General features: G+C 44.2%; 1 protein-coding gene across 14 annotated transcripts in view; it reads right to left on the bottom strand.

The window, feature by feature from the left end:
• LOC146174493 (uncharacterized) overlaps positions 1 to 25,683 on the bottom strand; it is an 89,118-nt gene that overhangs the window by 35,963 nt on the left and 27,472 nt on the right. For 2 of the 14 annotated variants that reach the window (XM_084583566.1, XM_084583561.1), the window contains 3 exons: positions 16,067 to 16,334; positions 15,837 to 15,979; positions 1,371 to 1,466 (listed from right to left, as the gene is read on the bottom strand). The exons of 1 other annotated variant lie outside the window; for it this stretch is intronic. In XM_084583566.1, the coding sequence (XP_084439692.1) occupies positions 1,371 to 1,466; positions 15,837 to 15,910 (170 nt within the window). In that variant the 5' untranslated portion in view covers positions 15,911 to 15,979; positions 16,067 to 16,334. Of the gene's footprint in view, positions 1 to 1,370; positions 1,467 to 3,251; positions 3,326 to 13,875; positions 14,021 to 14,310; positions 14,678 to 15,836; positions 15,989 to 16,066; positions 16,335 to 25,683 lie in introns of those variants that run through there. 11 more of the 14 variants (XM_084583573.1, XM_084583572.1, XM_084583563.1 and 8 more) reach the window with 10 other exon arrangements.

Below are 25,683 nucleotides of genomic sequence, written 5' to 3' on the forward strand. Positions count from 1 at the left end.
CCAATTTCTTCTTTACCGCTTTAAGGCTTCCCCTACTCTTTACAGCATGCTCGATTTTCTCCATGTTATACTTTCTTTATCGGCCGCCTCGCGCTTACTGACTAGCATTGATATCTGGGCAATTCTATTTGGTCTGTTGGATTGGAAGTTTTCATACTCTGGCGTTTTTTAATCAAATCTTTCGTCTTGTTATGCAGCTTACCGGTATCCTCTCTAACTATTCTACCGGCTACTTCTACAGCGCACTCAGCAATGATATCTCTGAAATTACTTTTCATTGCTTCTAGGGTAATGTCGCCAACCTCGGCTAGAGCTGAATATCTATTCTGTTGCGAGATCCTGAACTCTCCTGCCCCCCCCCCCCTCACCTCTAATTCAATTCGTTGATGGGTTTCTTTCATACTAATCTGTTGCATTCTTTCTTCAGATTTAGGCTAATTTGGGACCTCACCATCCTGTGGTCACTGCATCGCACTTTCCCGATTACCTCTACATCTTGCATAATGGCGGGGGTTGAACACAGTATGAAAGCAATTTTAATTTAGTCTCCCCGTTTGGACTTTTCCATGTCCATTCCCGGTTCTTCCATTTGCTGAAGAAAGTACTCATGATTCTTAACGTATTACAATCTGCAAACTCAACCAGTAACTCGACGACGCAGAGGGCTATGGAACGAAAAATGGTAGGGGTAACATTAAGAGATAGGAAAAGTCCAGAGTGGGTCAGATAAATAACTCAAGTTACTGACATTCTAGTGGAAATCAAGAAGAAATGGGCATGGGCAGAACATGTAGTGCGAAGAGAGGATAACCGATGGTCGCTTAGGGTAACAAACTGGATTCCAAGGGAAGGAAAGCGTAGCAGGGGGCGGCAGAAAGTTAGGTGGGTGGATGAGGTTAGGAAGTTCGCAAGGATCAAGTGGATGCAGCTAGCACAGAACTGGGTTGTTTGGAGAAATATGGGAGAGGCCTTCGCCCTGCAGTTGGCATAGTAAGGCTGCTGATGATGATGATTAGCCTGTTTATGATGCGTACAGGACTGATCACACAAGTACGATGTTTATTCCGTATAATAAAGCACCAGTAAAAGCCGTTTTGCTGCCATACTGGGATTTTTCACAAAAGCTATTACATACATGATACCGTTCTTGAAGTCAAATCTGCCTCAATATTCTGCAACCTTCACAGGCACTCAGATAGGATCGACTAAACAATCACCCTTACTACCACGTGTTGGGTTCTCAGTGCAGAGAGCTCTTCAGGAAGTTGTACCCCACGGTAGCAGACCTGAAGTAAATTACAACAGCGTTCGGTTGTCTCTAAATTCAGGAATAGTTAATCTTTTTTGGAGTCTCAAAAATAAACACATACCTTAGGATTAGGCTTTGGAAACAGAGCAGCAATCCAAGAGCGTACAACAGGTTATTCTGCATTGTTAACTTTGCTGTAGCCACTGTAGTATTCGTGCTGAAATGACAACAAAGAACCGTACGACAACGCTCTCATTCGAATTGAAATTTATTCTTCAACAAAACGCTGTTCTCAGGGCGTAAAACAGCACGGCGGAACATGAACTCCTTTACACAAAGCATCACAACAGCGTTGGCTATGGCGATACACACATCAACACACCTGTAAGGCACGCTACATCAGGTTCGAGACCAACAAAAAATTAAAATTTCGTATCTATGAAATGGGAGATAATTACGATATAAATACTTCGCGCAAAAGATTTCATTGTGTTCCTTTTATGTAATTTAAAACCAGTGGCCTAATCGCCCGCTGAAAGCCAAGATCTGAAGAAAATGACCTCGCTGCACAGAAAAAAAAGAGGAAGGCTTCTTAGTTCGCCATCTGATGGGGCGCGCACTTAAGCCTCTGGCTCCCTTGATCGGACCAGATATCGTTCTTTGCTACACGATCGCCCTGCGTTACTGGTCGTGTATCGTCCTCCAGACAACCCAATAAAACCCTCTTCAACGATAATACTACCAGTTTACCCATTTCGAATTCGCAATACAACGCTCGTTACCGGCGGCGCCAGTAAAGGTTCACTGTTATAACTTCATGCAGAGACTAGAAACGATGTTCCGCCTACTCTCAAACACTGACTGCCGTGGCATAGGAAAGTGAGAAGAGATGATGTCTGAGGCGATATACAAAAATTGAAGATGACAAGTTTAAAAATAATTGTATTCGTTCATTGAAGCACTTTGCAAAGGGGCTTAAGACTCTGAAATGATGAATAAGGAATGATTGCTTCAACATGATTCTGACGTGAGCGTTCGGAATGAAAATATTGGTCACGTTTTGTTTCTAGCAGCATGTTTTAGAACGCAAAACGCAGACTCTTATGCTATGGTTAAGTAACCAGCTAAATCGTGGCTCCTTTCATTAAAACCTTTATACACATGTGTCACTTGACGCGCCTGTAAATTCCTTCTGATTGCTTCGTGTGGTTTCGAAAAAAGAATACATTATTGACTGCAATCGATTTATTCAGGTAAAAAGGTGAATAGATATCTTTGCGTTTCTGTATTGCAGTGGTTACGGCGCTCTACTACTGTGCCCAAGAATGCGGCGTAGAATCTCGGCCACGGCAGGCGATTTTCGATGGAGGTGAAAAGCAAGGCGATCATTTACTTGGACAGTATCAGCTGCCGTGAGAAACCGCTGGTCGTCCAAATTTCCGGAGCCTTACACTATGGCGTCTCACATAGCCTAAGTTGCTTTTGAAAGTTAAATGCCACAAATAAATATGTCTTTGCAAAAAAAAGGCTTCTAAATATTCTGTGAAATATTCGGTGTACGCTCTGATGTGAAATCTATCTATCAGAGCTACCTCATGTTACTTTTTTGTAGTCATGATCGGTAGTCGTGAATAGATTACGGTGCTACCAATGCGAAAGCGGCTTAAGGTTATGCATTTTTGCATCTGAGAGATGTCAGAATTCTAAAGAAAGCCGTGAATGGAACAAAGACCGAAGTCTATTGGTTTACATCCGAATTGAGAAAGTGGCTGATCCCATGTCTTGTGCCTGAATATGCAATAAACAAGTTACTCGTGTGATTCTTGTGCTTCATTTGGCGAGAAAATTACTTCACATTTGTGCATTATTCCATCATCACTATGAACTGAATTCTTCCCTGAGTTCGTAGGCAGCATTGAAAATGTAAGCTACGATTAAGATGACTGCCTCTACCCTATTGCAAACCCCAGTGCCACTGGTTCCCAGCGCCCCCGCGCCATACCTGATTATGGTCTCATGATACTGGAAACTGGGCGCACTCGGTCGCGGCATACGGCACGCTCCGCACTGGCGGCACTGTTCGTCCGCAGAAAAAAAGGCCCGGGATAAGAATTAAAAAGTAGAAAGTGACAAAGCAAGTTAAGGACATAAAAAAAACCCTAAAAAGTAAACTAAAAACAAAAAAAGAGTGGCACCTAGCGCGCTCCGAATTTGGTTACCTGGTCACCTATACTTAATAACTAGCTCGCCACATTAACCACTCGGCCACGCCGACTTTTTGTTTTATTTATTGCCTGACGTTTGCAAGACAACGTGATAGCGAAACATATTATAGAGCATGCACAGATGACATGCGGAAAAGTGCAAATAAGTGGAAAGGAACTGGTCTAACAATTTTTGCAAGAGCCACAGTGTGCAACCTCTTCTTCATTTTTAGGCTGTGGTATGTGATGCAAGTTTTACACTGTGCAAGATAGAGTGTGCAGAAGCTGCATAGGATATTCGCGGTTTTTGTGTGGGCTTCAAAATGGGAAAGATGTAGCCGCACCAATTTATTCAGAAGTGTCAAGGTTGGCGGCGTGGGCTTAGGGCATCTTTTTTTTGCGGCAGATTTTCAGTAGATTTCTCTTCCTCGGCCACGCCGACAACTGGTGCCTTTCGAAATATTTCTGAATTTTATATCATGACCGCATTTATAAGATTGGGACTTCAGCTTTCGCAGTCTACATGCAATTGCTGCCGCTCTCACAATTACAACTTCTTGATCATTGGAGCTTTGTACATGCTCTCACGACTTGCAGCTAATGTTCTGGATGCCTATGCGCGCTATTTTGTGCACTGGAATCCTTTTAACACGTGGAGTTTGACAACGCTGGCCAATTTACCAACGCCGGCTCTTCGGTGGTGCTCTGCTACCATGGGCGTAAGTTTCGCTGAACACGGAGCTTTAGTACAAACCTTGAAGGAAAAATGTGCGACCAAGCTTCAATACCGGCAAGCGCAGCGGCGACGACGCTATTTTGCGTGTAACTAAGCCTATTTGTATGTAAACATTTCGGGAAGCGTTGCGATGACAGAGGGCTCGGCTGCTTTATACGCAGAGTAAGAAGCAGCGCAAAAGCTTGAGAAACAGGCCAAATATTATGCATTACAAGCGCCGTATGTTGTTTTTTTTCTCATTGGCCCATCGCTCGGTAAACTACTCTCTTCCTCGTTTTATTTTTTTTTCCTTCTGCTGTTTATACTGGGCAATGGTGCAGGCTACGCTCGCCTGCGACTGAGCCAGCATTCAATATTTTGGCAGTGATCATTGTGTTACCACGGCCGCTCGATGGAAGCGCACTGGGTGCGGCCTGCTGCGTCGCGCCGCCGTCAATGGGGAAGCGCGTCCTTGGGGAGTCCTTGCGCCCGCTATTTCTGCTGAGGGCACCACTGTTTGGGGACGCGTCGCCGCCGGGGTCGCCGGCTCTGAGCGCGCGGTTTGCTTCCTTTCTGGGCGCGTTCACCTCGCGTCTGCCTGGCACACGCAAACTTTTTTGTGTGCGCGTGTGCAAGCACGTTAACTTTGAAACTGGCTGCGTTTGGTTTTTAAGGCGAAAGCCGTTCTAGGCTCACGGAGCGAAAATCTATGCGCAGAAGCTGTGCCTGTTATGTGTGCGTCGCATCTGTGCACCGGTGTGCCAGTCGCAAAAGCGGACGTGCCAGGGAGATTAAGAATGAAACTGATTGATGGTGATAGGTAATCAATAAATTATAAATAAACATTGATAGAGGTAATGTAATGCTAATGACTAATAATGGGTACTAAGGACTAAAAGAATTTGTAATGACCAGTATATCAAACTACGACATGTAATGACCGCAATTGATTAGAAATGAGTAAACGTGCTTAGCGATGTGTGGTAATGACTATAATAGCTAGGCATGACTCATCATTACTGTTAATGACTACGAAATGACCAATATGTGAAACGACGACATGTAAGGACCACTGCTGATTCTAAATGAGTAACCTGCTTAGTTATGAGTGATAAGAGCTACAGTGACTACGCAGGCAGACTCATCATGACTGAGAAAAGACCAACATATCAAACGAGGACTTGAAATGACAAACTGTGGCAAACAATGAGAGGCAAATGATAGGAGAAGGGTAGGCGTTCGCCGTCCTCCGCTTAAGAGACATCTAAGAGACCTTCTAATTTTATCTGCTGAGCTCGCTTCAGGCAAAGACAGCAGCGAGGAGTGCAAATGCACTCGCTTCCTCTGAAATGAAAGCGGCGCTGAGGTTAAAAAGTCCAGATGCTGACGCATAATGCCCTATCAGCTGCCATTGAATTTGCTACAAGGGACAGCAGATTGGACTTGTTGGTGGTTAATTATAGGTTAACCGTGCAAACAGCGTGACGGGAACAGAGGAGAAGAAGACGGCACATCCGCGCTAGTTGTGTCGTCCTCTTTTCCTGTGTTCCCGTCATGTTGTTTAACCTATTTAGTTACCAGGGAGCTGGCCAGTGAACTAGGATTTTTAACGATATGTTGTGAAGCAGATGAACACGATGAGGTCGCAGGTCATGTTGCGAGGACATATCAGAAAAAGCTACGAAGGGTTTTTTGTTTGAAGCATGCAGTTTGTTTGAAATTTTGACGCGCTAGTCTGAGTGGCCTTGCAAGTAAAGGAGCCTGTGCATACAACATTTGTTTATACTGTTGAGTCTGAGCCGATGTGATAAAATGAAAAGCCACGTTTCACAGAAAATCCAGCGCTCGCTCTGTCGGTGGAAAGTCGGGAAAAAAACCTCTCTGTAAGAGGCACTTTAGTTGGTGATATGGCCAGACACCTTTGGCGCAATGAGAACACATGACATGTTCAATGTGGCAGCAGCTGCCAAACCAGAGAGAGTCAATAAGATGTAAGGGTGAAATGGGAATTATTGAAAGCGGGACCCTTAGATCCTAAGTCAGGCACACTATACTCCTATAGGGCACGTTCGTACGGCTTCGGTAAAAAGGGGCTTTATATAGCTATGTGTAGGGTGTTATTTCATATAATGCGGTGGCTTAAGGCTGCATTCTAATGATATTCGACAGAGGCAGCAATTACGGGATACGGTGAATAAGCAGGTAGCAAAGTGCGGGCACTCTAACAAGGCTCCTCAAGGAGACTTAAGAACCCCAAGTTTTGTTTATCACTACCAGGTTGTTGCTTAATTTATGCGATATTTAGTAATGGTTTTGAGGCGACATGTCAGTCGAGCAAGAGCCCGTTGCAGGAAATATGAGTCAACCGGACAAGTTACAGGTTAATGAAAACCAAGGACAATGGAGGCTTGAACACCCCGCAAAGGAACTAATCAAGCTTTGTCAGTTTACGAGCACCTTCATTAACAGGATGATGAAGTCTGAAGAGGTCCGGTGAAATAGCAAGCTGTGTAAACTTTTGGTTTCATCATTGTTTTCTCACTGTACACGGTACCTGCAGCTAATCTATAAAAACAGTGATCGTGCCCATGCTAAGGCGCTATGCAAGATGTCGTTAAGTTGCTGCCCCCAACGGTAGAGAGCTGGGCTGGAAATGTCAACTCAACAGTGGAGCAATGTTTATGGCTATGGCATAAACCTCTCCCAAAAAAGGTTTTCCGTCTGCGATTGGTCATTTTCTTCCTTTTTTTGTGTAGCCACAAAATAAGCGTACTCGGCTGCTCGCTGAATCTCGGCTGCAGTTGCGCTCAGCCGCGTGAACATGCTTGTGATCACAGCTAAGAGTTTCACAACAGCAACACTCGATGCGCGTTCTTCCATTGAAAATTACGAACCAGCAAAAATGTGGGTTTGCGAGCAGCCAATAAAAATAGTAATAAAAACGTTCGGCGCATATACGTAGCCCCTTGAGGCAGACCGGCTCTATCAAGCGCGCTTACTTTGTTCGGTCATGCAAAATGCGGAAAGCCATGACGGACAGCGTTCTGGCGTTCTGACGTACAAAGTTTAAGGTCTCCAACTGAGTCGAAGATCCCAGGTTATCATCTAGATTTAACTTAATAAACATCTTCATATTTCCACCGTAAAATTTGTCACAATGAGATAGAAAGGTTGGTTACATGCCGCATTTTCACAGATGTTGCTCATAGTAGGACATTTTTATTGGATAGGGCTGGCAGCTTAGAACAGGTTGACATCAATTTGTGTATAAAAGCTGTAGGCAGAAATGAGTAAATTGTATGAAAATGACACACGGAATTCGCGACATAGTTAATAAAGTGGTTATGCATTAGGCTACCATGGCAGCTGAACAGCTTCGGCTTGTTCACAGCCGGGTCACATTTTAATGTGACGAACAACTGGATCCGAATGCAACATCACGGTAATGCGAGCTCTCCAATCGAGTGGCCTTGAACCACCGTCACTATAAGTTTTTCGGGGTACACTTCAGTATACATCCTTGCCGAGCAAGCGCTAAGTGCTGACATGGTCACACTAGACATGGCAGCATGTACTAATTCTTGTTGCCAAAGTTTGTGAAGCGGAGCTCTTATATCCTTAAAATAAAAGGCTTCTACCACGCCTACGCCTCCCTCAAAGCGAAGCCAGGCGCAGCTCTCCGCGCGCGGCTGTCCCCGAACGGTGGCGCCGCGGCGGTAGCGACTGGAAGTAGGCGCCTCCCGCCGGTTTCGGGCTACGTAGCAGGCCGCGCCTAGTGCGCTTCCATCGAGCGGCCGTGGTGTTACAGTGCCCTTAAGATCAGCTGTGAATTTGTTATGCATGTCTGCCCACAATATTCAATTCCAGTTTTAGTTGTGCCTTATTCGTCAGTGTGTCATGAGATATCAAAGGCGCGGCGGTCGGGGTCTCTCTCGAAACGCTCGAAACAACCTAACGAAACATGGAAACTCTAGAAAAAAGATACTGCATTTGTTTTCTTACAGGTGCGCAACAACTTCGAGGCAAAAAGCGCTTGCTTGAACGATATTTATCACATGCGCCCCGATGGTCGATTGCGAATACGCTGTTGCCACGTGGCCCCTGAGGGATGCTACTCCGGTCGACGCCAGAGGTCGCACCGGCTAATTGGGGTACTGAGACCAGTGCGGCCCCAGCGCTTCTCCCAATGCATCGCGGATTCCAGTGACAGCGAGCGTCAAAAAGCTAATCCCAGCGTTTTTCTCCCATCGTACCAGTGCAACCAGTGTCTTCCCGTTACTGCTTCATTGAATATTGCAGACCTCCAGAATGCCCAGCATATCCAGTGTAAGACTATCGCGAAAATCGTACTTGGTTCGCACTGAAAGACGCTGAAAAACGCTGGTTTTTGCCATAGGGTATCTATTGCATCTGAAGCAGGTTTAATATCTATCCTCACGATTCCACATTAGTTACTATAATATTTTTTGCACACGGTAAGGCTAGTTCAGTCTATATCGCTCTAGAACTCTTTGCATTGCGCGTTTACGTCAAAGGTACTATAGGCATATCTAGATGGAAACGTTTTACAGTAAAATAAACTCGCAAACCTAATTACAGATTACATTCTACGGCGCACTCGTCCTGTATCTAAGGTCACCTTTGATTGTGAAAGTTGAATCGATGCTTACCCTTAAGTCCGGATGAGAATTTCGGTCACTGGTTTAGGACCTCTCTGCATATCCGTTACCAGTACTAACACACCCACAGACCAGGCTTCGGATTTGAAAGCTCATGTCTTGATGACAGCGCAAGGATACCGATTACAATTATTGATTATTTGAGAGCGACGTGCGTGAAAGCGGCGTTAAGTCTTCGATTGTTTATTGTTGGTGTGCTCGTGAGTACAATGCTGCTCTTTTCAGAGCCTCAGTGCGGCCGGCCCGTATACGCATCATGGAAACGTGACGGGACATGTGCAGCACTTTATTCAAGGTTCCTTTGTACTTTCGCAATGTTTCCTTGACGAACGGACAATTCTGACTCAATGCGCTTATAAGATTGGCCATCTCGTGCATTCACTCTAAGACAAGACGTACCTGTACAGGCAGGTAATTGATATAAGCATCAACTGTCCTCCATGTATGGCCCACTGCCTTTCTGGAGAGGCTTCCTAATGCATGCCGTGGTAAAGAAAGTTCGCCTGCAGGGCCATTGGAAAAAGTTGTTCTCTAATCTTAAGGTTCTTCGTTTTCATATCTTTTGCTCTCTTATAGCAAGTGTTTTGCCAGAAATGAAAATATATTTTTCAATGTCTACGGCAGTGCACGTCTCGCCTGGCGAAACATTCTTCTGTTCTGTGTACAAATTGTAAAACAGAAAACGACCTTCAACAATGTTTACGACCTATCCAGTCAACCTTATGCTTGTAGAAAAACGCAGAATAGCGTTTTATAAAGCTAAGTAAAAAGAAGACACTTTTTAGATTTTTATAACCTCTCCTGGACTGCCAGAAGATCAAATCAGTCAATATTGTCGACCATAAACCCTGACTGCTCATTGGAGGGTCAAATTCTAAAGTTAAAGCTCAGCTACTTTGGTCATCTGATGAGAAGAGAGGAGTCGCTGGAGAAAGATTTGATGTTGGGAAAGGTTGAGGGTTGCCGGAGAAGGGGTAGGCAGCGAACGCGATGGTTAGATGGCATCCTCGAGGCACTGCAAATGAAGTTATGTGATGTTAGGAAGATAGTGAGAGACCAGAAAGCGTGGCGTGACATGGTCAATAGGGTCACGAAGAGTCGGACACGACTGAACGACTGAACTGAACTGAACCTCTCCTGCATCATTCAGCTTGCCAGTTACACCAGCCCACTCAGTGCAACGGTTATCAAAAGAACTGACGCCCCCAAAATAACCGTGATCATAATCGCAAGATCAGCGGTTGCTTATTTAAAGGCTAACTGTAATTAGTTTTCTTCACGCTGGCTTTGGCCAAATACACCAAGATGGTGTTGTCGAACTTCGCTCACTGCAGCGTGTTGCTAAATCCTATGGAAGCTTATCAACTAGCGAAACATGCTAGCTTGGGCACGGCAGTTCCGCAGTTCGTGCAGTTCGGCAGTTCGCGCAGTTCCGATCTTCGTTTTGTGTTTGCCGGTAGTCAGGCTGGTGGCGAGGATATAATGATCGCTACCCAGGTGTTGGTCCGTATTAATCCAATTTGGTCTATCTGCGTTTTTTACTAGCACAAGGTCTCGGCAAGTATCTCGGGAGACTTGCCCAATCTGGTTGGGACCGCAGGGTCTCATAGGAGCGTGTCTCTCTTCGGTTTTTCATTATCATTATCGTCATGATCAGCCTGACTATACCCACTTCAGAGCGAAGGCCTCTCCCATATTTCTCCACTTAACCCGGTTCTGTGCTAGCTGCATCCACTTGACCCCTGCGAGCTTCTTAACCTAATCCGCCCACCTAACTTTCTGCCGCCCCCTGCTACGATTTCCTTCCCTTAGAATCAATTTTTTTACCCTAAGCGACCATCGGTTATCCTCTCTTCGCACTACATGTCCTGCCCATGCCCATCTCTTCTTGATTTCCACTAGAATGTCGGTAACTAGAGTTTTTTATCTGACCCACTCTGCACGCTTCCTATCTCTCAATGTTACCTCTGCCATTTTCCGTTACATAGCCATCTGAGTTGTCCTTAACTTAGTAGAACCCTCTTGGTTAGCCTCCACGTTTCAGCCCCATAGGTGAGTACAGGTAAGATGCAACTGTTGTCTACTTTCCTCTTGAGCGATACCGGTAAGCTGCTAGTCATAATCTGCGAGTGCTTGTCAAATGCGCTTCTTTCCAATCTTATTCTTCCTGTTATTACCTTTTCATGGTCCGGATCTGCGGATACTACCTGTCCTAAGTAGACATTCGCCAACTACTTCAAGTGCTTCGCTACCTAACGTAAACTGCTGGTCCTTCCCTAGGCTGTTGAACATTACCCTAGTATTCTGCATATTGATTTTTAAGCCTATATTTCTACTTTTCCTGCCTAGGTCATCAATCATATTTTGCAATTCATCCCCTGAGTTACTAAGCAAGGCAATGTCATCAGCAAATCGCAGATTACTGAGGTATTCTCCATCTACCCTTATCCCTAACTGCTCCCATTCCAAGTCTCTGAATACTTCCTCTAAGCAAGCTGTGAATAGTCCTGTTTAGATCGTGTCTCCTTGCCTAACATCTTTCTTTATGGGAATTTTGTTACTTTCTTTATTCAGAACTATAGTTGCTGTGCAGCCACTATATAAATCTTCCAGCACTCACGTACGGCTCGTCTACCCCTGATTTCGAAGTGCCTGTATCACCGCCGAAGTTTCAACTGAGTCAAATGCTTTTTCGTAATCTATCAATGCTATGTATAAGGGCTGGTCTTATTCCGAGCATTTTTCGATCTGCAGGTTGAATGTATGGATATGATCGATAGTAGAGTACCGTTTCCGAAAATCTGCTTGATCCTTTGCTTGATTGCAGTATAAGGTTGTCCTTATTCTTTTTGCGATTACCTTAGTAAATACCTTATACTTAACCGACCGTAAGCTGATTGGTCTGTAATTTTTAAGATCCTTAGAGTCCCCTTTATTATGAATAAGGATAATGTTTGCATTCTTCCATGGTTCCGGTATTGACACCAGGCACTGCGTATACAGGGTAGCCAGTTTTTGTAGCACAATATCCCCCCTGTCTTTTAACAAATCTGTAGTTATCTGATCCTCTCCAGCTGATTTCCTCCTTTTCATAGTTTCTAATTCTTTCTTGACCTCGTCTTTCGTCACTGGTGGACCGTCTGACTGTTTTTCCCTACCGTCAATCTCATTACGGTCCTGACTACTTTGGCTACTGTAGAGATCTGTATAGAACTCCTCGGCTACTTGGACTATCTTGTCCATATTCGCGATGACGTTGCCCGCCTTGTCCCTTATCGATACATCTGGTTTTTGCGTATGGCCAAATTCTTCTTTACCATTTTAAGGCTTCCCCCGTTCTTTACAGCATGCTCAACTTTCTCCATGTTATACTTCCTTACATCAGCCACCTTGCGCTTATTGATTAGCTTTGATATCTTGGCCAATTCTAACAGGTCTGTTGGATTGGAAACTTTCATACTCTGGCGTTTGTTAATCAAATCTTTCGTCTCCTTAGACAGCTTACCGGTATTCTCTCTAACTATCCTGCAGCCTACTTCTACAGCGCACTCAGTAATGATATCTCTGAAATTATTGTTCATTGCTTCTAGGGTAATGTCGCCATCCTCGGTTAGAGCTTAACATCTATTCTGTAGCAAGATCCTGAACTCTCATGCCCTCCCCCACACCGCTGTATTTATAGGTGAAGCTGAATTGTACATGACACAGGATTTCCCAATCGGCTGCCATAATGCATTTTGGATACGCCCCCTCGTAGTTATACTCGACCTTGGGCATCATTTCTTGGTCATATGGAAGACTAGCACTCATGGAGTGCTGTGAACTGCAGCACTGAAAAGATGGCAAGCGCACAAAAGTTCGCGTTTCATACCAGGAGCCGTAAAGACCTACCCAAACAGCAGCAAGGAGTAAGCGTTCTCAGAGGGTGCAAAATTCAATTTTGTTGTGGATGTAGGAAGAAAAGAAATATCTACAGGCCTGCTACTGGCTCTGTAGCTGTGCCACCTGTGCTAAAAAGGGCATAGGAAGAGATTGGCGCGCAATTTCGTAGTACGGAAGACCTAAAATGGGGATACAAGAAGTGAATTAATGTCACACCAAGAATGTGACATCATGCAACCGTTAGTAGAGCCGAAAAAGATCATAGCAAGAGATTGGCACTCAATTCGAAAGTACCAAACACTAAATTAGTTATTTAAGGCACACAATTAGGATGGCATCAAGCATCTGACATCACGCCACTGGAAGTAGAGCCGAACGAGGGCAGAGGAAGTGATTGGCGCGCAATTTGAAAGTACCGAAGACTAAATTGGGTAAACAAGAAGTGGAATATTGTGACGGCAATAATGAGACATCACGCAATCGAAAGTAGTGCCGCAAAATTGCATAGGAAAAGATTGGCGCGCAATTAGAAAGTGCCAAAGACTAAAATGAGTAAACAAGAAGTGAATGAAGCAAGTAGAAGCAACGAAGAGCAGCGTCCGTCTTTCGCACTACTTCAATGCAGGTAGTGCAGTGCTCCAATGTTGTTTTTTTGGTTAAACGGTACAGCTCAAAAAAAGGTAATCAATAAAAAAAAGCAAATGAAGCTTTGTATAGTTTTGATAATTAAAAATACATCTACAGGAATTTTCACTAAAACTTTTCGTAAAGCGTGTCGCTAATCATATATAGAGACTTACGAAGTATATAGAAAGCGCGCCGTCAATTTCATGCTACCTCCGCTGGATCCCCCTGTGATAAAAACGCTCAGTGCTCTTAAATTGATATTCACAACCACAATGAAAGACACTACAGATAACTTTGTCTGGCAGGAACCCTCATCGCACTGCTCTATAGCACGTGCTGACTGCAAAAACACCATTACTAGTAAGTACACAAAACATTATAGGTCATGTTAGGATTTAAATTATTACACTATTCTAAAGCGGGAAATGCAGATTGCGGTGCTTTGGCTCTCTCTCGCTCTCTTTATATATATATATATATATATATATATATATATATTCAAATCAGAAAAGTACTCACAGTTAGATTATGAGTGGCGAGCGTAAGTAGAATTTGTTGGTTCTCGGTAGTATATGAACATGGGCAACCTCCCACTCTGTTGGCTTCATTGAAACGCGTGTGTTTGGAAGAAGCTACTTAAATAGCAAAAACAAAGTTCTCTTCGAGTTTTTTGCTCCTGTCAAAACGTTCAGCAACACAATACATCCAATAATCTCAGTTTTCTATCTCTCCCTCTCTCTCTCTCTCTCTCTCTCTCTCTATATATATATATATATATATATATATATATATATATATATATCAAATAAGGTGAGAGAGAGGGACAGGCGACGGTAGATTTTCTTTTGTATTGTTTATTTCAGCAAATAGGTTATTCAATCCTGCCAAAAAAAAAAACAAAAACACTACGCGAACAGAGCTCAGCGGCTTTGAATTTAAAGAGGAGACCCCATTGATTCGAAACATATAGAAAAAACGTTATTCCTGCAGAGTGATATGCGCCGGGTTAATGCTCTTGGTCTGCGAGACATTGTGCACGCAGATCGTTCATGGATGTAGCGCTCCTAGAAGCCTGTAAAGACATACACTACACAATATACCTATACTTATCTTCTCCTCGGGTGTGTGTAAAGGCTTGCCTGCTCAAACGCCGAGGAGTTGCAGTGGCGCTATGACGTGCATGATCCCTGCAACACTGCCCACGTTGGAATCTAGTTTGGCCGAATGGGGATAATCTTCAGCGGGCAGCGGGCATTCCGAAATTACGCTTCGCACATCAGAGCTGAAGTGTGGTTCAGGTGCTTCTCTCGAACGCACATGCCTGCAAAAAGGGGAACAGAAACCCGGACGCGTTTACATTATTGCTGGTCGTATTTCGGTGGTGCGTTTCAAGCCAACCTCTTCGCGCATTCGAGAAACGCGTTGTAAAGAATATAGTTATAGGTGGTGGGTTTTATGCTTAACATTCTGGGGTATAAAGGTGGTGGTCTCCTTGAACCGACCTAAAGGCAGATATCAAGACAAGAGAAAAACACCAAAAATGAGGCTAGTCAGCATTGCTAAATTTGAGTCTAACTGTCCGAATACGGTACGAATGTCTCGAAAATGTGAGGCCATCAAAGTTTTCAATATCACCCACTCCACCACTACGGCGTCTCTCATGCGCAGAGGCGCTTTTGGAAGTTTAAACTTTATAATACAAACAAGATTTATTGCCACTAACCATTCAAATTTTGTTTTTCTTCACCGCTTGCATTCTGCCTGGCCAACTTCATTTCACAGTCCAATTTTGTGCTCTAGGTAGCGGGAAAAGCGCCTTTCTCAGTTTACTTACAACGCGAGATGCGCAGAGATAAGTATGAACCTTTGTAGCCAAGAAAAACTATTTTCTTATTTTATTGGAATTTCCCCCTATACCTTGGCTCGTTTATTTACATGTTTCTGCGCTGACAGTAAATTGAGCACTGCAATATGAAACAGGCACCATCTGATGGACTATAGAGAAGCATGTTTGTGGTTACCGCACTACTGAAATTTTTAGCTTTTTTTTCTTTTTTGCGTTAGCAAGTAAGCCGAACAAACAGCTCATTCTCTTCAACGCCAGTCTCTTTGCCATTGTAACCTACACGTGACATCCAGGCTCGGGAGGCTACAGTCCTCCCCATAGTGTACGCTTCTGTTTGAACTCGGCACTGGTATTTTTTTTAGAGGGAGGCTGTTCCTTGCAAGGCCGGCAAAAACTGTCTGTTTGACGCCTCGCATGAGAAACGGAATGTTCATTTTTACGGACGTGTCCCAAACTGCACGATGAAAAATGCGCTCCATTGCTTCTGCCTGGGCGAGACTGATTCATTAGGGAGCTGGATCTTAAACTCAAGTGGCAGTTCAGCTCTCTCTACATTCACGACCTTGCAAGTATCTTCAATAGTTTCTTCTTTAATTCATCTAAGGTAGTTAGAGAAGACTTGCGGTTTTCATACCTCTTACTGGCGTTCCCGTCTGGTCCGATGTTCCCGTTTGGGCGTCGCCCCATCTGTTGAATGCAGCAACCCATTCAAATTGGTCCACCAGTCGCAGGATCCTATCCCTGTTCTCCATTGACACTTGGCGGATGTCGGAGATTCTGGAAGATCTCAGTAATAGATGATTAAGGCTCTGCAATTGCTGTTTTGAGGCGTCTTTCTGGGGTAGAGCGTTGTCCGGTACTAACCCGTATTCAGGCGATAGCCCTTGGAGGCGCCGAATGGGCCGGTGGCCTGTGGTCTGTTGCCCGTGAGTTATGAGTACACGGTTGTTGTCTCGGCTTGTAGGGGAAATCCCGAAAGCGAAGAGCAACACCTCCACCATTGCAGGGAGCCTACAGCAACTTTCGACGCAATACTACTGCACTTCACAGGCGAGGACATCCTTGGCGTCCCCGCCAGCCTGCCGTATGCACAGGATGCCCGACGGCTTGCCTGCCTCCCTATTGAAAAATCCTGTTTAAAATCCCCACAAGAAATTGTATATAAGTTTATTGTACAGGATCTGGGATACAGGATTGCGGGTTATTTCAGAAAATTCCATTACTGTCCAGGAAACGACGGAGTGAAGCCGCGCGGAGGTCTGATACAGGAACGTCCTATATGGTTGATGGTCCTTGTTTCCGGAAAAAAACGCGTAGCCTGGCTTTAAAAAGAATGGAATATAAAATAACACGATTAACTTGAAAAACTAGAAAATAAATAAATAAAAGCTCCCACCTGCAAGCCTTATTTAAAGTTCGGTCTTCCCGCCCTTGAGACGGACGCTTTAACCACTACTCCCCGGGGATATAGTTTTTTTGACATGGTATTTATTACCTATGGTCATGTACACAGACTATTTACAATGCACTCAGCTGTTGCTGAGATGCACAACACAAAACACAACTGAAAGGCAGGCAATGATAAGCACCGTGTCACCAGCGGAAACCAATCAGGTTGGAAGACATTTTCCTCATAAATGTCCTTCAGTTGCAGCATAATTCTGCTAAAATGGAGTCTAGGTGGTACAACAGGTTCAGCGTTGCGATCCAAAATGCGTGTCTTCCACAAGCTATGAAGTCCAATAAGGAAAAACATGTCATATGGTTCGTAATCAGATTGTGTAACAGCAAGATACAGCAAACTGTATGCGTTTAGAACAAGGCCTTTAAAATTTTTAGAGTTCTTTGCAGCACATCCCAAAAAATAATTGCGTCTTTGCAAATAATGAAACACTGCTCAATTGTTTCAGGCACATCACACAGACGGCAGTTTACAGAAAATACCAATACATTTTTTTCTATAGAGCCATGTGTTGACAGGTAGAGCTTCGGTGTGTAAATTAAAGAAAAATGTTCTCGTGCAAGGAGAAACCTGCATTTTTCGCACCCTCTCTAATACATCATGACCCTTAGGACCAAAGTATAAAGAACGACACAGTGGTGGCCGAAAAAGCATTGTTATGAATTCATTGTATAGTGTCTTGCGCGAAACTGAATATAAGTACTCCTTCGAGAATCGTGCTATCTAAAACCTCACCGAAACATAAACTTCCTGCGTAAATCCTAGTAACTCTGGGCGGTCATAAAAAGCTGAAGAAAACACTAAGTCAGGAAGCAAATTCATGAAATTACCTTGTAGGAATTCTCTAATATTCGGATGTTAACAATCACGAAAAAAGAAGAAACGGGCAACTAACTGCCTTACATACAGAGGCACTAAGCCGAGCCCCCCCCCCCCCCCCCCCCCCCTGCACAAACAGGTCGGAATACTTTATCCCGTCGAATCGGTTCACAATTGGATGACCAAATAAACGCCGCAAATGTTCGGTGAAAGCGCTGGATGTAATGCCTAGCACAGTGGAGGACATGAAGCACATAATAAAGTTTTGTCGCCAAAAGCATGCTGCAGGCCTGAGCCCGACCGAATATGGAAAGTCGATAGGGCACAAACGTTTCAGCCTAACGCTGAAAGACTGGAACGTGCTCTTTTCAGTAATTTTCACTTGCCTTAAATGAATGCAGTTGAACGCCTAGATGTTTATGGGGCGCACATTACCATTCCACTCCTGCATATAGTGACGGTGTTGAGCCCCACGAGCCAAACCAAAGGCCGGAACTGCTGGAGTGATTCATCGGAGCACCAGAAACAATGCCCAGTTGTTCTATACTGGATATAAGCATTTCTAATAGCTGTCTAATAGGTTTGTTTTCATGCTGACTTAGTGCGCTGGAGTGTCTGGCAGCGTCATTCTGGTCGCGCTCCATGTATCGGCCCGACTTCTGTTTAGAAGCCGAAATACTCTGCCCGCTATCAGTTCCAGAAATGACGAGTTCTTCAAGTTTCTGGTTAATTGATACAGGCTGAACCGACTTGAAACTGCGCAGAGCTCTGGTTCCGGGAATTCCTGTATGGTCTGTTCGTTTCAGAAAAAAAACTGAACGTCAGGATGGAAAAAGCATGGAGGCTATAAAATAACAACACCACATTTGAAAAAGAGCAAAATATTTCTTAACCAAGAAATTAAAAATTTTCAAGTCGTGATTCAAACGTCCTGCCTTCCCAATCGACAAGCAAACGTTTAACCACTACACCACTACGGCATTTTTTTTCTGACATGGTATTTATTACACTTGGCTATGTACAGAAAGGGTTATGTACACAAACTATTTACAAGGCACTCAGCCTTTACTGAGCTGCACAACAGGAAACAACTAAAAGCCAGGCAAAGATAAACATCCTGTCACCAGCGGAAACCCATCAGGTCGAAAGTCATTTTCATCATAAATGTCCTTCCAGTTGCAGCATCACTCTGCTAAAATGGAGTCTAGGTGGAACAACAAGTTCAGCGTTGCTATCCAACATGCATATCTTCCACAAGATATGAAGTCTACTACGGAAAAACATGCCATATGGTTCGTAATCATATTGTGTAACAGCAAAATACCGCACACTCAACAAACTTAGAACAGTCTTTCTTTAGAGTTCCTTGCATCACGTCCCAGAAGAGAATTGCCTCTTTGCAAATAATGAAACAGTGCTCAGTTGTTTCAGGCACGTCACACAGACGGCGGTTTACGGAAGATACAAAAATATTTTTCCTATGGAGCGATGTGTTAACAGGTTCGGTGTGTAATTTAAAGAAAAAGGTTTTCATGCATGGATAAATCAGCATTTTGCGCACCCGCTTTAGCATATCATGACCCTTAAGACCAAAGCATACAGACCGATACAGTGGTGGCAGAAAAAGCATTGCTAATGATTCTTTGTTTAGTCTGGTTGCATTTTTCCTTGTTGAGCGGGATATGGGTAGAGTGGTTATATTTCTGTTTATGTAGTCGATATTGCTCTTTCGAACTTTGGGTATTTTGGGGGGATGCTGGATTTGCGGTCATATTCTACCGATCGCCCATTAAACTCGCTGAATCTTTCTCCTGGCTATCACGAGGGGTTGTCCGTGTCCCGCATCTTTACAATGCATTGCGTTCTTGCAGACAAACCTCAGAATGTCACAATTTACTAGTGCATATTTGTTTTGTCATCATATTCGAACACATGTAAGTTTTTCTACATGCACAGATATGCGTTGCACCAACGCTTGAAATACTGCTTGTTTTAGCTTCACCTGCGGCCTGCGGAGCAGCGACATCAATGAATTCACTTCCGACCAAGAGTTTTGCATACATACGCACTCGAGGAAGCGGCGCCCGATGTTCGGCTTATCTGTGCATTATTCGATGGCCAGAGATGTGTTTCATTTTAGTCCCGAGCGTATTTTCATCGTCTCTAATGAAACGCTACATCGTTGCTTGCACTTGCGCGTTGAAGGTGGCAGATCTTTAGTGGCAGATATGAAGATGCACCACAAGATCATACACGCTGCAGCGACTGTTGTACGTGCAAAAACAACGCGATGCGCGTATGTACTTGCTAGTCACACATGTACTTGCTAGTTCAAGACGAGGAAGACCGTTGCAGATATGAAATGAAGGGAGATGTGCGGATTCTTGTTGATATAGTTGCCAGTGCAGCCGTGTCCTTGTGTGGGGGTGTGTGCTTCTTATGCTTTGTGTTATCTGCTCTGCTGCCTTCTTCCAAGAGAAGCGTGACATATTATGCGCATTTTACATTCTGTTAAACAATTAATAAAGGCACACTTCAGAGCTCACGTGGAAGACGTGGCCATACATGGTGCACGCTGCAAAGACAATAATTCGTGAATAATGCAACCGCCCACACCGAACTGCAGGGTAAGATGTGCAGTAACCGATAATTCACACCCTCACATAGAAAACATGATATTTTGATGTAGTTAGCAAAGATACGCCTGTTTTGATAGTCCGGATCTCTAGCCGATCGTCCCTTCGCTTTTGAGGAAGGTTTCACGCGGATCTAGCTCGCCCTCGTTTTTCTTTGAGACATACTGCTATAAATTCAATAAGACCCTTGCTAATTTTGGCTTTAGCGATCAGTTTAAGGTATTAGCGAAGGTTCTTTCTCGTCTGCTGCTTGTGGAATTAGTCTCTTCGCCGCGCCAGGTTTCTATGGGCCCAGGCGCTGCCTCCCGCAATTTCCCAACAACTTAATGGCTCTCTTCATTCCTCCGACCACAAAGCTTCCTTCATAACAGTCCACAACTCTTAGCGGAGTGTTTCCTGAAGGAATTCAAATATAAAATAGTTGTCTGTAATTGTACATAGACGTCTTCTTCGAATCGTTGCCTCATATATCGAAAAAGATAAAACAGCTGAGGATCTGCGCTCAAATTTCACCTTAAAAAGGAACATAATCGTCGGCAATGTTTTATTGAAACTCTGCCGTATCCACTTGTGACATTCCGTGCTCAATTTTTTCCACAGCTTCCTCTGCTTTCCTAACTTGCATTACACTATAACCTTCACCCCATTTTCTTTGGTTTTGGTTCTAACCAAGAAGGAGAAGTCGACTATATTATTACAGACCGGCTTGGCACTCGGTTCTTATAGATGCTAAATAGTTTCACGGACGGTTGATTTGTTTCTAAATCATTAACGCTTTATGTGTTGAAGCAATACATAAAAGGGGCATATCACTAAGCGTAGAAAGCTGGACATTCTAGTACAATTGTGAAACACCGTTCCAGCGCACGCAAAAACACGGACAAAGCTGGAGAGACACACGTGAACGCCAGATTCAAACTGAGATTTATTCTACAAACAATCATGTATGGGCAAAAAGAGGGCAGGCCGTAAACGTATACCGCAACCAGATAACAATATCAGATACATTCATATCAGGCACCAGTGTCATGACCTTTTTTTTTTCCTTGTTTTCTTCATTTTCTCTTCCCATCAGCAAACCTATCGCATACATGGCCGACCCATCGCATTTACCTTAGAGAAATTCGTCTCTTTCTCGAGCAGTCACATAGAAGGGGCCTGACAGAATTGTTTCATTCATTAGTCTGCCACATAGTGATAACAATGCTGTTGGCGACAAATGAGGAGGCTTGAAATTCACAGTAACAACTTATTTATTTGGCTAACTTGCGTCCGCAAAACAACTAAGCAACTAAGCAAAAGAACTAAGAACTAAGCGGCAATAGCAAAAAACATGCTCGTCGATCGTCGAACTAAGAATGCCTGTCGCACTCGTCAACGCTAAATTTAAAAGCGGCTCCGAAACATCAAGGTACCGTCGAAAAACGTTACTAATTCAACCTGGAGCATTGTAGAAACATGCGCCATTGGTCGGATTCTTCGAGAAAGATCTGCGCATTTTGCCGGACAAACTGTAAATGTGCATCTCGCGACATCGAGCATTATCAAAATAAGAATACAGAATTTTTATGCGTGCCAAAATCAGTAATTATGTCGCATGCCGGCGGCTGCTAAAAACAAGAAATGCAGTTTTTAAGGTTTCGCGGCAATATGAAGGCTTAAATAATTTATCCGCTCCTTTGAGTAATAAACTTGCGCAACACCTGCGTCTCATTCAAAAACGCCTTGTATGCTGGCTTGTGCGAGCAACGAGAAGTTGGGCAACTAGGTGACCTTTGCCGCTCGAGCAAGCATTCATTTATGCAGCGTCCCGTCTGTCCGATGTACCGTCTACCACATCGTGTGTGTTTCTTTTTTGTACATGTTTTTTTTGTGCGTAACTTCCTTCACACTCCTTAGCAGGGCTATCAGGGAAGCGGGACGAGATCCGCTACTAGTGTTAGATTTCAGCGCGCAGAGCCTCTCATGGGGCTGCAACCGCGACGACATACGAGGACGGAAGCTAGCGGAGGCAGCGTCTACATTAGGCCTAACCCTACACACCGACCCAGCGTACCCAACGCGGGTTGGGAACTCGGCGCAGAGGGACACTTGTCCGGAATTAACCTTTTCGAAAAACTCGAGGCGAGTGGAGTGGACGAATACAGAGGAAACACTCGGTAGCGACCTCTGCTTGATTAACATAACGATCCGAACTATAGCCCTTACCAGACAGACGAGGCAGACTAGGCTTCCGGATTGGGCAAAATTCAGACAAGATAATAACGTTAGTTCTATCCAGGAGCAGGGATACCAAGCCTGGACCAAACAGGTGATGACCAGCTTGCGTTTGACGGAACCGAGGGTAGAGCTCTCTGAGGCGGTGACAGATGTAGACACTCACCTCCTTCCCCTCTAGGAAGCCAGACGCAGCTTGGTCAAAAGATGGCGCAGGCAGAAACATAACCGCAAGCTAAGAACCGGATCGTGACGATAACTAAAGAGGCGGCAGACTACGCTTCGCAATTCGCAGACGCTAACTGGGTAGAGCGGTGCAACGCCGAAGCTTGGCAGATGTCTGCAAAAACACATGGCGTCTTTTCCGTGCGCTTATAGATCCAAACCAGATGGGCACCGAGACGCAGCAACACCTGCAGAGAGCGATACACGCCTTTCAAGGAAATACGGCCCAGCTAGCACTGAAGCTCGGAGACCAGTACTTGAAGACAACCCAAGACCCAAAGAGAGAAGCTTACAGGTACAGTGGAGACAAAAGGTTGAGCTAGATCAACGTTTCAAACTATACGAGATCAAGGCGGCCCTACCCAGGCAGCACAAAGCATTGGGCCAATGTTGTAAGTACGACGGCAAACAGTGGCCCTACATTGGGCCAGCCTAACCAGCATGCTCCCAACATAGGACATGCCAGTCAGCACAATGTCCAACAATGGCCCAGTCTAGCCAGTGCTCTCCCAGTGTTGGCGCTGCCAGTAGCCAACGCTGGCTAGCTTGGGCCAAGATGTACAGCGAGTTCCCGATATTGGCACTGCCGTACATACAAAATGTCTATGTTGGACCGAGATTGCCGTTGTTCTCCCAATAATAGTCGCACTGGGTATTAAAACTGGCTATGATGGGCCAAGCTGTCCTGCGTTCCTCCGTCATTGGGTTTGCCGTCTTTAAAACTGGCTACAATGGACCAAGTTGTCCTGTGTTCTTCCGGCATTGGATGTGCCGGTTTTTAAACATGGCTACAATGGACCATGTTTTCCAGTGTTCTTCCGGCGTTGCCCGTTCAGTTTTTAAAACTGGCTACAATGGACCAAGGTGTCCTGTGTTCTTCCGACGTTGACCGTTCCGTTGTTTTAAACTGGCTGTAATGGACCATTGCAATTTGTCTTGTGTTTTTCCAGTATTAGCTATCCCTGTATGAAAGCTGCCCACGATGGACCACTTTGTCCTCTGATCTCGCAATTGTCATTGCCATCCTAAAAACGCAGCTTTAATGGGCTGCCGAAGTGAATATTTTCCGTTGACCATTCAATCAAAACAAATTCTCCATTTTTATGGTTGAATACACGTGCGCTGGACGCCAAACCGCGGCATTTAATTCCGACAACATTCCAGCCGATCGTTCGGACCTCACAAAGTACCACGTACGGGACGACAATTACTATAACGCATTCAAGCACGTACCGCTGCAACTGTCTGGATTCGTCTTTTCGGTGCGCTCATATGCGGCGCACCTTTGGGGGTCAGCTATATGTGTTTATGGTTTTAGCCTATTGGCATGCATGCAGATTTCGTCGCAGGCGCATAAGTTTGTCGCACAATTATATCTAATGATAGCACGACCGTGCGACCACATATGTATACCCCCACATATGTATACCCCAGACCGGCTAGCACTCACGACCCAATATGCCTGTATTGGACGCCGATTACATCCCTGCATCTATACTTAACCTATAGTACAAATCCAGTTGTCAGTGAGAACGCGCATAAAAACGAAATCGTGCCGCCATAGCATGTTCATGTGACATTAAATTAGTGATTAGAAGGTAGCTTTTTCAATGCCGAAAAGGAAAACGTTGCCTCAAGTTGAAGGAACAAATGACCATTTTCTCAGCGATGTTTTTGTTCTAGTACCTTTGTATTATCCATAAGGAACTACGCGCAGCATCGTCTGTTTACCTGGAGAAAGGACCGAATACGATGTGTGTACTTTGTAGACGCAATCACTGGAAAATGAAAAGCCGGAAGACTCGCGAGGTTACCATTTTAGTTTTGGGCATTCACACGGTGGTAAAAAAAAATTGACAGTTTTTCGTGCAGACTGCGAGCATGAAGGCCCCGGTACATTTATATGGCGTACAACATATATATCGCCAATAAACAAAAAAATAGTTTTTTCCGCCAAATAGTTTAGAGTTTGACCATTCCAACCGCGGTAGGCGGTGGCAAAGGAATAAAAAAAAAACTGTGCAGGAATGAAAATAATGTGCGCTGTCGAGTCATTCGAAAAAACGAATGCAGCCTATAAACACTGTTTTAATGAGGCAGTTTTTCATGCCCTTTCCAATTCTTTCATCCTACTAAAATGATTTGGAATACGTTGCTTGCTCATTGAACGTTATCGTCTTTTTGTGCAATCCGCGTTAAGGTGAAGGTGATTGCGAAAAACGTCTGTGTATTGCCTGATGCCACAGCGCATCAGGACCTCGACGCGCACAAAATTGATTCTGAATCATTCATTGCTGTGTCTGTCACCGTCGATTTGCGAAGTCGAGACAAAACATGAGCGAAGAAATATTGTTACAGCTGGAGAATGATGAGGACGAAGTGGCGCGCTCGTTTGTGGAAGATTAGGAAAAAGAAGTGCGTCGAATGGGCGGCCCTCGTAGTTTGGCTCCTTGGCTGTTCCTCAATGTATATATCTTAATTCCTCTTTTGTAAATATATTTCTCTCTGCTACAAAATTATATGCCAAAATTTAAAAACCTTGAACAATTCACAAATTCCGTAGAATGTTCAGAACAGCGCGGTGCGCTATAATTGGACAAAGGCTTTATCTATGTGGCCATAATTACTTGCGCAACAAAATTATGCAAGGTGTTTTAATGGTTTTGAAAGCTGAGGTAGTGTAGAATAGGTGGAAAAAGTTTAAACAATGTGAAAACTGTTTTTGTTTTCCTAAAAATTTTCAATGTTCGCTGTTTTGTGTAAATTAGCGCGATCGTGTCTCTGTATCCAAATGTCATAAAAATATGAGCTTTAGCTGTTTGCGGATAATTATGCTGAGAACATATTGTGGAATTATCGCTGCTCTACCATGAACCTTTTCTGAAATAAAGGCCTGCAAATTAGGAAAATTTTCGTTTCCTGGGCCGATGTTGAGAATTTTCATAAAAACATCTACTCATACCCGAAAAGCGAACATTAACTGAATACAAATAAAAACATGTATATATTTAGTCGGATAATTTTCAGCTAGCTAACTTTAGCATAATTTGTATAATCTATAACCAAAGTTGGCCAGAATAGAAGAGAAGCTCGGAACTCCGCCTCTTTGACATTATTAATCA

The sequence above is a fragment of the Amblyomma maculatum genome, chromosome 11 (genome assembly GCF_055883805.1).
Source record: "Amblyomma maculatum isolate TAMU_Amacu chromosome 11, ASM5588380v1, whole genome shotgun sequence".
In the NCBI taxonomy this organism is placed as follows: domain Eukaryota; kingdom Metazoa; phylum Arthropoda; class Arachnida; order Ixodida; family Ixodidae; genus Amblyomma; species Amblyomma maculatum.